The 14,177-nt window shown below is 36.3% G+C and overlaps 1 protein-coding gene across 6 annotated transcripts in view; it reads left to right on the plus strand.

Moving 5' to 3' along the window:
* YAF2 (YY1 associated factor 2) overlaps positions 1-14,177 on the plus strand; it is an 81,277-nt gene that overhangs the window by 13,892 nt on the left and 53,208 nt on the right. Inside the window, exons 4-5 of one of the 6 annotated variants that reach the window (XR_010339948.1) lie at positions 10,151-10,283; positions 10,376-10,403. The exons of 2 other annotated variants lie outside the window; for them this stretch is intronic. Coding sequence is in view for 1 of the 4 variants with exons in the window: in XM_064369816.1 (XP_064225886.1) it covers positions 10,212-10,283 (72 nt within the window). In the remaining 3 variants the exon portion in view is untranslated. Of the gene's footprint in view, positions 1-10,150; positions 10,284-10,375; positions 10,476-14,177 lie in introns of those variants that run through there. 3 more of the 6 variants (XR_010339949.1, XM_064369816.1, XM_064369815.1) reach the window with 3 other exon arrangements.

A 14,177-nucleotide genomic window follows, 5' to 3' on the forward strand; every position in this document is an offset into this window, starting at 1 on the left:
TTTTTATTTGTTGGAACTCATGGCTCTAGCCTCATATCCTCTTGATAGGTAAAAAAAAAAAACAGGCTGGAAATATTGTGACTTGGGTCAATAGTTGACTAGTGCGATGTTTAGAAATCTGAATTTCCAATCCCTTAAAAAAATTTTTTTTTAAGAGGCAGAGTCTTGCTCTGTCACCCAGGCTGGAGTGCAGTGGTGTGATCATAGCTTACTGTAGCTTCAAACTCCTGGGCTCAAGCAGTCTTCCTGACTCAGCCTCCCAAGTAGTTAGGACTATCTATAGGCATGCTCCATCACACCCAGCTAATTAAAAAATTTTTTGTAGAGATGAGGTCTCACTATGTTGGCCAGCCTGGCCTCAAACATTGCCTCAAGCAGCTCTCCTGCCTCAGCCTCCCAAAGTATTGAGATTACAAGTGTGAGCCACCATGCCCAGCTTCCAGTCCCTTGCTGTGGTAGCATTTAAATTTGCTAGCAAGTAACTTAAAAGATTTCTTGTTACAATTTTCCCTATACCTAGATCTAGTGGTATATCTCTTGACAGTTTCTAACATTAGACCTACTAATTATGAATAATATAAGAACTTAAAAACAAGAATTAAAATGTAAAAAATCTAGGCTAATAGTGTGGTAAATAAAGAATAAAATGACTGTCTTTTTTCCTGTATTTACTGATACTTTTGAAGTACAAATGTTAACAAACTTCATTTTTATGTCTTTTATAACAACTGTTATTTTGCTGTATATCTTCACTTCTTTGATATTATAGTGTTTCTTTTCTTTTTTATTGTTATTTACACTTAAGTCAAGATCAAGATATCATAGTGTTTCTCAGGAGAAATACCAGTAAATGTTATTTCTCTCTTATTTGTGATGCAAATATTAAGAATCACTGATAGTAATATAATCACGTTGATTATATGTGAATGTGTGAATGACTGGTTGTGTGTACATGATATAAAGTTTGTATAGCCCCCTGACATTTTTTAGACATATGAATTAAACCATTTCATCTTTATATGTTTTATACTTTGATCAGGGTTCCTTTGCACAATATTATGCTTTACTTTTATAGAATATACTAGGGACAGTCAACCCAGAACAGCAGCAAGTAGATGATTTTTATGCCAGGGAGGTAGTTGCTCGACAGGTGAAGCTCGAGGCTCATTTGCAGAGTAGGCAAAGTGATTTTGGTCTTCTTTCCTCTTTGTTCCATCCATTTTTGCAATTTATCTTTTGTCTCCCCAGAGCCCAAAGTCTCTTCACTAATACTTATTTCTGGCCTACCTTCTAAAATGTTATGATTGCTTCATTTTCTTTATTTGCCTCACCAACTGTTCTTCCTTTACTAGAAAATCTTTTATGTTTTACATAAGTCTGAATAAAGTAATTGTTCTAAATGGTAATGCAAAGAATCTGGGTGTGGGGGTTAGAGTTTTATTTTTTCCTTAAGATAATTTTTATGATTATAAAAGTATCATGTATACATTAAAGATTTAAAGAAGTATAAGGAGGAAGATAGTAATGATTATCTTCATATTATCATTCCAGCAGAATTTAGCTACTTCTAAAATGTTGTGTTTCCACTCTGTGTTTTTGCCTAGATGTTAGCATTTAAAAGTGAACTTTGAGGTATCTCTCATTGGAAGAATGGGGAAAAAGAAGACTTTTCCCCATTTGAGGGCCTTCTTATGACCGTTCTTACCTCATCCTGGTCCTCTAAGTTAGTCTCTGAGAAGTCCTCCAGTCCAACAGTTTGTTTTGGCTTATTTAATTGAGCAGCTGTCAGTCTTATTTTCCCAGAGAACTTTGTTTTTCAGTTATAATATAGACCATGTGGAGATGTGTTGTTCTGTAGGATTTTGCTATCAAAGTTGGTCCATAGACCAGTGGCATTAGTATCATCTGGGAGCTTGTTAGAAATGTCCAATCTCAGGCCCCACTGAGGACTTACTGAATCAGAACCTGCATTTTAACAGGATCTTTAGGTTATTTACACACACATTAAAATTTGAGGAACACTGCTCGATTTTTTTCCGGATAAGAAGATGAGGTGGACAGGGGTCTGAGGAATTCATCCCACTTTGAGCTGCTTTTTCCAAAGAGCTCTTCCCCTACATTTCTGTGTGTGCGTGTGTGTGTGCAGGCAGTGTTGTATGTATAGGTGTGTGCATCGGCATGCATATGTGTATAGGCATGTGGGTATGCAGGCATCTCTCTGTGTGTGTATCTCTGGTCCCCCTTTCTGTTTAGCAGACACTTCTCTGAATGAGCTTAATGAACTCTTATGTCCCCAAATGCTTTATTTGTTATACCTCCTCTCTTTTATCCCTACTCCCAGTATCTGTACACAGCTGTACATTCCTTCAACCATACAGCTCATCCAAGGCCATCTTTGGAAAACCTCCTGTGAAAGCAGGTTTCAGGAAATAGAGAGGAGAGAGGTTTGTCTGTTAGAGTCAAGTAACAACTTGACTTCTAACAACTTCTTTTTGGGGAAGAAGAGGCCTGGCTTTCTCTCAGGAGGCCTAGTGGTTTTGAATTGTGTTGATTGGATCCCTAAGGTTTCATGGAATTGGCTCAGTGGGAGCAAGCAAGTGGGGCTCTGTGGTTGCCTGCTTCACTTCATCCAGATCATTTATGCTATTATATATTTTATTAGGATTTCTCTTAATTTTTATTTTATAAGGGTGTTTTGCAAATTTTTTTTTTTTTTTGAAAATCACTGCCCTGTTTTACCACTTAAATTCTGTTCAGCACAGGCTAAGTTAATTGTGACTGGACTACCCACCCTCACATTTCAAAAAGAAGAGCTATTCGTGAGTTTTGTAGGGTGGCAGGAGAGATTTGAAGCTTTCTTTCTTGAAAGACCTTTCTCTCTCCCTCCTTCCCTATATCTTTCCTCCCACCCTACCCCGCACTCATCATCTTAGACACATTTGTTCTTTTTAAGGACCAAGGTTAGTAAGGCTCAGAGTTACATAATCGACTGATTAAATGAGTAATGAGCACTATAATTTATAGTTGAAACATATGTTAAATTCATAATGCCTATCAAATTGTATATTTTGATAACATTTAATAAGAGTATTTGGGAGCCAGTCATGATCCCAAAAGATAACAGTCCCGAATGCCATAATCTCAAATGTTGGAATCCTGAAAAATCAAGATCCTTAAAGTCCAAAGTCCCCCAAATCACAATCCAATCCTAAAATGTCAAAATACCAAAAATATATTTTGGAAAAAATAATACATTTTTAAAGGGCACATACATTTTAAAAAGAATTTATTTGAGAAACAGAGAAAAACACAACAGAACAACTCATAGGCCACTTTACACAATAAAATAGGCAATAATAACATTTTTGCAAGCATAGACACTCAGGTGTATTAATGACAGTCATATAGATATAACAGTTATGAGCAGACAAACCATATTCATAAGTCAAAAAGGGAAATGAGTAAATGCATATCACTGTGGTTGGTAATTGTGTGCACCCTGCTTTACAACTGCAGTAATCTGAAATACTATGAAATACCTAAGCCTTGATGAGATCAATAATCATCTGTGTGTGTGTGTGTGTTACGTGTGTGTGTTTGTGTGTGTGTGTGTGTTTCCTAGTAGCCTGTTACAGACTGTCACATAAACATTTGGACTTTACCAATAAGTTTAACATCTAGAAAGTACTCTGGTAGTGTAATAGGAGTGAGCAGTATACATAGACTTAAGAATTAAGCAGGTAAAAGCAAATTTTTTACTCTTTGCCATAAAGAGTACGTCTGTTTTCAAAGTTGGGATTGTCTCAGCATGGTTATGGTCTTTTTTCAGGCCACTGTGCCCTTTTATATATTATGCTGTTTCTTCTGTCCTCCACTTCCTGGTCTTCCACAATTTCTTTCTTGGTCTTTATGATTGCTCAGGATTCATCTCTGAAGGCGAAGCATTCCCTTGTCTCTAGGTCAGAGCAAATGCCCTTTCAATCACTCTTAAAGCATTCTGTGCTAAAAAGTGATGATGTATTTCCACAGTATATTGAAAATATTTTGTATTTGTTTCTTTCCTTCCTGAGGGCATTACCACTGATTCCAGTATCACATTTCAGTTTAAATCCCCTCGACATTAATAATCATGTGGCTTTTTGATGCTGATTAAATATAAGCAATAAAATGAATTTAGCACATTTCTTAGTTAATAATAATGATAATTGTAATAATATTAATAAAATTCTCAATGCTTGTCACAGTGTCTTGTGTAGGTACTGATAATACTTAAATGAACTGCAGAAGGCTCTTTATTATGTATCTGATTCTGCTGCTGTTTTAAACTGCTTTCCACTTCTTGTTTTTAAAGGAACATTTATGGAATTTCATTTCATAATTTTGTGAGTTGGATGGAATATGTTTAAGTATACCCATTTTACTGGATAGAAGAACTTATATCAATCTAAGCTACCTGAATGTTCAATTTTCAGCAGTTTTAAAAATGTTTTATCATCAATATAATGCATGATTGAAACCACAGCCGACAGATTTCATTCTCTCTTTTGTCATGCTTACTTATTTGCTGAATCTTAACTAGAGGTTGCTGAATCTTAACTAAAGGGGAGAAACCATTTAGCGGAAGCCATTGTGATAATCTAGGCAAGAGGCAGTAATGGCCTGAACAAAGGGAATGCCAGAGGGGAGAGAGAAATGAATGTATTACAGATATATTTAGGAGAGATCTGTAGGACTTGATAGTTGATTGTATATGGTCGTGGGAGGGAGGAAGTTGGGTTCTAGTGATGGGGAGGAATCAAGGATGAATCTCAGAATTCTGGCTTAAGCAGTTGAGTGAATGGTGTTACTTTTCACTGAGACAGCAAATAGGAAGACAGGTTTTAGGGGAAGGTAATAGTTTACCTATAAATTTGTTGAATTTTAGGTGCCTGGGGAAAATCTGAGAGGGAGTATCTGTGAAGCAGTTTGGATATGTTGGTTAAGGCTTAGGAAGGAGAAAAGGGGTGTAAATACATATTTGATAGTCATTAGCACCCATGATTTGTGTTGAAGCTGTGGGAGTGGGTTAAGACAGATCAGGGAGAGAATATGTTGCATACCATGAGAAAAGAAACCTAGGAGAGACTTTTGAGAAGCATCTTAACTTTTTTGCAGTGGTAGAAGAAGAGCATCCCACAAAGAAGAAAGAAATGGAGAAGGAAAAAAAATTAATAGGGAGCAAGAAACCCAGGAGAGTGTAACAATACAGAAACAGAGGGAAGAGGATGTTTTCAAAAAGAGTGGGGTGTGTTTAACCATGCCCGATGGCTTTTACTTTTATCAGACAGAATCTTAATTTTTCTCTCAAGTTCCATGTAATATTTGTTTTAATAACTATGACATTTAAATTTATACTTTTAAGTTGTAACAAGATAATAATCCTGCATAGTGCGTATCCTCAGTTTTTCGTATTAGTTAGAATAATTCTGATTTATATTTATAGGCGAAGTAAAGGAGGTTAATACTGGTAGGTAGGAAGATGGGTAAAATTATGTTAGAAACTAACTTTGTTTCCCAAGGATATTATTATCTAGTAATATCTATCTTTAAGTCTGTGCCTCTAAAGGTGACTTTAGATTATAGCTACAAAATGTGATAGAATTAACAACAACAAAAATCCCAAAACATTGGGTCCATCTTGGTGTCAAGAATTTAAGTGCTAAGTAAATGTCTGGTAACTTTGGTTTTGTTGTTGTTGTTGTTGTTGTTTTTGAAATGGAGTCTCCCTCTGTCACCTAGGCTGCTGGAGTGCAGTGCCGCAATCTCGGCTCACTGAAACCTTCGCTTCCCGGTTTCATGCGATTCTCCTGCTTCAGCCTCCTGAGTACCTAGGACTACAGGCGCATACCACCACTCCCAGCTAATTTTTTTGTGTTTTAGTAGAGACGGGGTTTCGCCATGTTGGCCAGGCTGGTCTTGAACTCCTGACCTCAAGTGATCCACCTGCCTCAGCCTCCCAAAGTGCTGGGATTACAGGTGTGACCCACCACGCCCAGCCAATGTATGGTTACACTGAAAACTCCTGGGAGATTGCATAATAATTATAAGGGAGTATATATGGTTTGAAGAAACCCTTATTTTCTGTTTTCTGGAGGAGTGAATCATAGCACTCTTTAATGATTGGTTAACCAAGCAAATCACAGCACTTCTTTTAAAACTTTATTTGTTCTATAAAGTAATAGCTGTCTCCGAAGTATTTTTTTTTCTTTATTTCAATTTTTTATAGATATGAGGTCTCACTATGTTGTCTAAGCTGGTCTTAAACTCCCGGGCTCTCACGATTGTCCCACCTCAGCCTCCCAAAGTGCTGGAATTATAGGTGTTAGCCATTGCACCTGGCCTACACTAGATTTCATATGATTTACAGTGCCTAAAGAGTCAGTTTTATGAGTGCTGAATAACAAAGTTATTTAGAACATAGGCAGAATAAGAAAGGAATAGCCAAAGACTCTAGAACTAAATATCAGTGAGTGGCTTTTGAATTTCAAAAATATTTTAATTACTCATGAAATATTAAAATGCTATTTTATCTGGAGATAGCATCAGATAAAAAAAATAAAGTGCTATTTTAGGGCATGAATTGGGCTAGGTAATGGAGTTAAAAGAAGAAGACACATCCTTACCCTCATGGAATTTTTGTTTTGTTTTGTTTTGTTTGAGATGGTGGAGTCTTGCTCTGTTGCCCAGTGCAGTGGTGCCATCTTGCCTCACTGCAACCTCTGCCTCCCAGGGGTTAATTTTTGTATTTTTAGTAAGGAAGGGGTTTCACCATGTTGACCAGGTTGGTCTTGAACTCTTGACCTCAAGTGATCCATTTGCCTAGGCCTCCCAAATTGCTGGGATTACAGCTGTGAGCCATTGTGCCCAGCCAGCCCTCATGGAATTTAAGTTGCAAACAAAAAGTACAAATAAAATCATTGCAGATTGCGGCAACCAGGGGAATTATTTGAAATAGGTGAAGAGGGGAGGCTTCTCTGAGTGGGTAGCATTTAATCAGAAAGCTGAAGGATAAGAGGAGGCTGGGCATGGTGCCTTCACACCTGTAATCCCAGCACATTGGGAGGCTGAGGCCACTGGATCACTTGAGCTCAGGAGTTCGAGACCAGCCTGGGCAACATGGCAAAACCTCATCTCTACAAAAAAAGTACAAAAATTAGCTGGGCATGGTAGCATGCGTCTGGTTTCCCAGCTGCTTGGCAGGCTGAGGTAGGAGAATAGCTTGAACCCAAGAGGGGTAGATTGCAGTGAGTTGAGATCGTGCCCCACTGCACTTCAGCTTGGGGAAAGCCAGATCCTATCTCCAAAAGAGGGATAAGAGGAGGTATTTGTGAAAGAGTTATGGTTAACAGCAAGTTGAAAGCCCTTTGGTTAGGAGTTTGTTTTCCATTGAGCAAAGACTAGTGCATAGTGAGGCAGAGGGTAAGTGGCATCAGATGAAGGTGAACAAGTAGGTAAAATTCCAGATCACAATTTAGTCGAAAGTGATATGACACTGAGATTTTATTGGAAGTATAACAAGAAGCCATTTAATGAGTTTAAGTGTGGAAGTGCTCTGTGGCTTCTGTAAGGCAAATAGACTGGCAGGCTTCAGGAATGTATAAATAGACTAGTTGGGCTATTCTTCTAGTTAGATGAAAGATGTTGGGACATTAATATTTTGAGATTAGATAAAAGAGAATGAGTTTGTGCCTTACTGTTATTAATACCTTGCTGTATATTTCCATAAAAAGGTCGTTAATATACACACAACGAAGACTTTTTAAGGTATGGCATTTCAGTACTTATGGTTTTATATGTACTTTTAAAATGATAATGAAATTAAATATATTAAAGCAGAATGATTTGCATGAGCATGGTGAAATGTAATAGAGGAATTTCTATTTTAAAAAGTTATTCATTGGAAATAAGGATGACTTTCCATAAGGAAGGAAAATGAGACATTAAAATTGGCTTGAGACAATTGAAATTTATGATATTAGAAAAATTTGTCATTGTTTTATAAAATCAGTTTTACACAGAATACATTCACTTTAGAGATGGCTATTAAGAATTGACTTGTAAAGTAATACAAGGTTTCAAAATCTGGTCAGATTAATTTAAATAATGTAATTTCTTTTTTCCACCTTTTCTCTCACAAGCCTGCAGTCATCTTAGGGCTCAACTGGGGAAAGATTCATTTGCAGGCTCACTCATGTATTTGTCAGCTGATCTTAGAACACCTACTTCCAAGTTAACTCACATATCTGTTGTCAGGCCTAAGAACTCTGGCTGTTGGCCAGAGACATCAGTTTATTGCTATGTGGGCTTTTCTTGTCTATAGGCTCAAAAAAACATGGCAGCTTGTTTGCCCCAAGGCAAAATAATCTGGGCAGTGAGAGAAAGGCCCATTTCGGACTCCCAAAGTGCTGGGATTACAGGCATGAGCCACCGTTCCCAGCCTCTTAATGACATCTTTTATACTAGCTTACATGATTAGGATAAAATATTTGCATTATTGCTTATTGATCTATTTTATGACTACAAACATATAAGACCTTTGTGCTATGTACTTATTCTTCAGTGACTAGGAGTCTAGTAAACTAGAATAGTTAACTAGATGACCCTTTTCTGATATTTATTCCAGTTGGAAATGGACATCTGTGTAGTAACCCTGTTTGAATGGGTCATTTAAAAGTGAATGAATTTATTACTGTTACACTTGACTCAAATTTATAGAAAAATGCATGTATTTATCCAACGCAATTTGTATCTTATATATAAGTAAGAGTTTAGCAAAGATTTTGACAGATGTGTTGTCCACTTTAACTAAATAAAAATAAGACCTTATAACAAGATTGAAATACAAGATTTTCATTAGAATTACATGTTGAATTTGATTTTGTAGAATAATGATTTTACAGGCCATTTTATCCTATTTATTCTTTTTTGTGTGTTTTGTTTTCTTTCATTTATTCGGTGGTCAGTTAGTTACTAGGCTATTCTTAAAGGAAAAGCTATACACTTTGTTTCCATAGAATGAAGAATCATGAAATCATAAATTACTTGAAGGAAGGGGGTTATTATTTAGAAGCATAATGGTAAAGTGGTATTAAAACACATCTGTATACTGAGTATACTAAGTATACTGAGGCAATTCTCCTGTCTCAGCCTCCTGAGTAGCTGAGATAACAGACGTCCACCACTATGCCCAGCTAATTTTTGTATTTTTAGTAGAGATGGGATTTCACCATGTTAGGCTGGTCTCGAACTCCTGACCTCAGGTGATCCACCCGACTTGGCTTCCCAAAGTGCTGGAACCACAGGCGTGAGTACCTGCACCCAGCTGACTTTTTTTTTTTTTTTTTTTTTTTTTTTGAGACAGAGTCTCGCTCTGTCATCCAAGGTGGAGTACAGTGGCTCAATCTCTGCTCACTGCAACCTCTGCCTTCTGGGTTCAAGCAGTTCTTGTGCCTCAGCTACCTGAGTAGCTAGTATTACTGGCATGCAAAAAAATTAGACCATGCCCGTCTAATTTTTGTATTTTCAGTAGAGATGAGGTTCACCATATTGGCCAGGTTGGTCTCGAACTCCTGATCTCAGGTGATCTGCCTGCTTACGCCTCCCAGAGTGCTGGGATTACAGGCGTGAACCACCATGCCCAGCCTGGTTAAAGACTTAGTGATAAAATGGGAATTGTATTGATGCATTTTATCTGAATTCTAACATATTTTAGTCCACCACAGTGGCTTCTATACTAAAATCTAGTGAATGTTAATGACAATTGCTAATTAAGAAATGATAGATTTTGATCGACTGATTATTCTTGTGCTAATATAAAACATAATGATACTGTTTCAGCAAAATGAAATAGCCTGGTAACTGATAATTTTGTATATTAAAATATAGTAGCCATTATAATAGACATTTTAAAATGAAACCATTCTAATGATTTTCTTTTCCTTATGTTTCTGATAATGCAGAAGTTTCTGTTGACATTATATTTAGCAAATTGTTTACAAATTTACTTTGGTGTGTGCATCTATAGTTATCTAGTAAATTTATGCTTTCCCCCATAGTTCTTACGTGTAATAATAATCTCAAATAAAATTAAATAATCTTCTTATTCTGATAGAGAAGAAAAAGCTGGATCACTTACCAGTAACTGGAGTTCTCCTATTGGGTAATCTCCACAGATCCACATTGTTTGAAGTTATTGTGAGTGCCTCGAGGACCAAGGAACCGTTGAAATTTCCAATTTCAGGAAGGTAAGCAAGTGCACTGAAGCATGTCTCTAGCATCTCCCAAATCCCCTCCCCAAACTTTCTTACATATACGTCTGTACTGCATGCCCCCTCAGTTCCAGTGGATGCTCATCAGGAAGATTCTCATGCTGGACAGAAGGGCAAGAGAGGTGGATCTGTGAGGGAAAAGACCCAATAGGATAACTCAAGTTACTGGTAAGTAATCTAGTTTTTACAAACTTCAGATTCTTTTTTTCCCTCAAAGTTTGTCCCTTGAGAAGGAGTTTAATTGAAAAGAAAGGAAGTTATTTGAGATAGCTTCTTTTTGTATGTTTGATGTAGATTATGGAAATTATTGTATTGATAATAAATACTGAACTATTAATGGGTGTATGAGTAAAAAGTGTGACAATTTAAAAGTGTCTTATTTACAAAATAACTGCATCTAAAAAATTATACATTTACTGGCCTTTGGTAAAGGATGTAGTTGTTGTAAAGCAGTATAGGGAAGCTAAATGTTGAATTCTTGTGTACCTTTCTTTATGATGTTGCTTTTTTGAAGTAAATACTTATACTGTGAAATTTATGCAGATGTCTTTATGCAGGTGAATTTCTTTTGACACAGTAATATTGGCCAGCAAGGATAGTTTTATATTAATTGACTAGCACTTCTGTTTATTTATTTATTTATTTTTTGAGACAAAGTCTGCCTCTGTCACCCAGGCTAGAGTGCAGTCGTGTGATCTTGGCTTACTGTGACTTCTGCCTCCCAGGCATAAGCTATCCTCCCACTTCAGGCTCTCTAGTAGCTGGTATTACAGGTGCGCACCACCATGCTTGAGTAATTGTTTTATTTTTTGTAGAAATGGGGTTTTGCCATGTTGCCCAGGCTGGTCGTGAACTCATGAACTCAAATGATCTGCCTGCCTTGGCCTCCCAAAGTGTTGGGATTACAGGTTTGAGCCATCGCGCCTGGCCTGACTAGCTTTTTTTTTTTTTTTGACTAGCGCTTCTTAATGACAGTTTCCAATGTATCTTGAACTTCATTGAAAGTATATTTGAAAAATAATTTAGGATATGTGCAATTATATTTACCACTTCCTTGTTTGCAATGAAAAGACTTGATGTGAAGTGTGGCAGATTTGGTTCAGTTTGAGCTCTCTGATTTCCTCAGGTACCAAATAATTTATTGAATTGTTATTTGTAAATGTTACTATAGAATTAGACTGTTTCTTGCTTCTCATTTCTCTCCCACTCATTTTACATTATTACTAGGTTACTATTTCTAAAACGGCATTTTAAATATAAAGAACTTGTAATGGTGCACTGCTTATAGGTGTTTTACAAAACTTTCACCTGTTTGCTGCGTACTTGAGGCTTCCTGCTATCCAGTTCTATCTTGTTTATCTAGCCTTAATTTCTTCAGTTTGAAACTTTTGTTCGTTCTTACCTGGATAGTTATATTTACACTGGCTTGTGCTTTTTCACTTTCTTCAGATAGCCTTCTTTTCATTCTGATTTCTGTACTTTAAAGTTGAGGCAAGTCTTACCCCTTATCAGTCCTTTTATGCTGGCATCTTTGTTACCTCCAGTTCCTCAGTAGAAAAGTGAGATGTCTATAAGATTATGTTAATTCATGGAATTTACTTAATAGAGTGCCTTACAGCGCCTAGTTAATATTCTTGTTGGCCAGTATTTGGCTATAGATTGATCTTAAACATTTCTGTGGTTATGGTTAGTTGAATGATATAGTTTAGCCCTTAAATATTACTTCAAGTTCTATTGCTATTTTTAAAATTTTTATTTTGTTTATTTTTATTTTTTTTTACTTTTTATTTTTTGAGACAGAGTCTTGCTCTCTCACCCAGGCTGGAGTACAATGGTGTCATATCTGCTCATTGCAGCCTCCGCCTCCCAGGTTCAAGTGATTCTTCTGCCTGAGCCTCCTAAGTAGCTGGGATTACAGGTGTACACCACCCTATCTGGCTAACTTTTTTGTATTTTTAGTAAAAACAAGGTTTCACCATGTTGGCCAGCATGGTTTTGAACTCCTGACCTCAAGTAATCTGCCTGCCTTGGTCTCCCAAAGTGCTAGGATTAGAGACGTGAGCCACTGCACCTGGCTATATTGCTATTTTTTAAAAATACAGAGTTCTTTTACAAAATTTTATTTTATTTATTTTTTACATGGGTATGTTGTATGATAAAAATATACAACTCTTAAACTGGGTTTTTATGTTCTTTGAGAGCAAGCATAGGATTTTATAGTTTATCTTACCTAGTTCCTAACATCAGTGACTGAGATTAAATCATCCCCACTGAAACATTAGCTTTTCATATAGATTCACAAATACACTTGCCAGCCTTTTATTCTTTTCTTTCTTTTTTTTCCTCCCCCCCAGTTTTTTTTAATGTATAAAGCAGCTTCATTTGCCTCATCAATCTTATTTGTACTGTATTTTTTTCTTAAAAACAATTTTTCCCTTTAAAAGCTGGTATAGTGAAATTCTAATTAGTATAATATTATTAGTAATTTATCTTGTGGCATATAAAAAGAGAATGTATAGTTTTGAGTGCAGAATGGCTTAACTTTAAGACTTAGTGTTAGAAAACAAAATGGAAATACAGTATACTTGATTTTTGCACTTTGAATATATTTGAAGATTATTTCTTTCTTTTCAGAAATGAAGTAAGGAAATCTTTTTGACAGATTGTTGCTTTTAAATAATTATCAGAAAGCAGTTTGTCCAATCATTAGACAAGCCAAGATAAAGAACATTTAGTTGGATGACTTAAATACTAGTTTTGAATCTGCTGCTGCATGTCTATGTACCATTCTGTTTAATCTCATAGTTTCTTTGGTATGAATGATAGGTTTGTTACATTGAGAGTGCTTTTATTCTTTGGAGAAATAAATTGAAATGTTCCAAGTAAAGTATTATGTTGGGTTCAGAAAAAAAGTGTGGATATTTGGGTGTGGTGTGTGCATGTATGTGTATGGAGAGAGAGAAGAAAAGATAAAGCAAAAGTTGTAAATGTTAAGAATTTTGAATCTAGGTAGAAGGTGTATGGGTCATTGTACTTTCAACTTCTCTATGGCTTTGAAATTTTAAAAAAAGTTGGGGAGAAAGTGTTTTAAAAAGAACTTTATTGTGCTTCAGTTTCTCTAATTCTAAAGGGGGAATAATAGAACTTTTCATGCCTTGAAGCAGGTAGGCACAGTGGGGTAACGTTTGGCAGAATAGCAGCCAAAAGAACTCCTAGAAAAGTGATTTTTTTTCTGTGTGTGTGTCACTAAAGAAGAACTTTATAGTGGAGAACTTTTCAAAGAAAATTTTGCCTAAGGTGTTTTAGCTTAAAATTTATCAGTGACTTTTTTTTTTTGTAAGATGGAGTCTTACTCTGTTGTCCAGGCCAGAGTGCAGTGGTGCCATCTCGGCTCACTGCAACCTCTGCCTCCCAGGTTCAAGCTATTCTCCAGCCTCAGCGTTGTGAGTAGCTAGGACTACAGGCATGTGCCACTGCATCCAGCTTATTTTTGTATTTTTAGTAGAAATGGGGTTTAGCCATGTTGGCCAGGCTGGTCTTGGACTCCTGACCTCAGGTGATCTACCCATCTCGGCCTCCCAAATTGCTGGGATTACAGGAGCGAGTCACCGCGCCCAGCCAGACATCAGTTACTTTTTTTTTTTTTTTTAAACTAAGATCATATTGCATTATAATTGAATAAAAATTACTTCAGAAACAATAAATATTTGTGTAAAATAACCAATTAAAATCTTGAAAAATATAGCTTGTAATAAAATAATAAATGGGTAAAATAGAAGATTAGAAACAGCTAAAGAGAAACGTTATTAATTTGAAGAAAGAAATGAGAACTCCTCTGGACAAGCACAGAGAAATGCAGAGGTGAAAAAT

The sequence above is a fragment of the Aotus nancymaae genome, unplaced genomic scaffold, assembly GCF_030222135.1.
Source record: "Aotus nancymaae isolate 86718 unplaced genomic scaffold, 86718_ANA_hifiasm-v0.15.2.pri h1tg000092l, whole genome shotgun sequence".
In the NCBI taxonomy this organism is placed as follows: Eukaryota; Metazoa; Chordata; class Mammalia; order Primates; family Aotidae; genus Aotus; species Aotus nancymaae.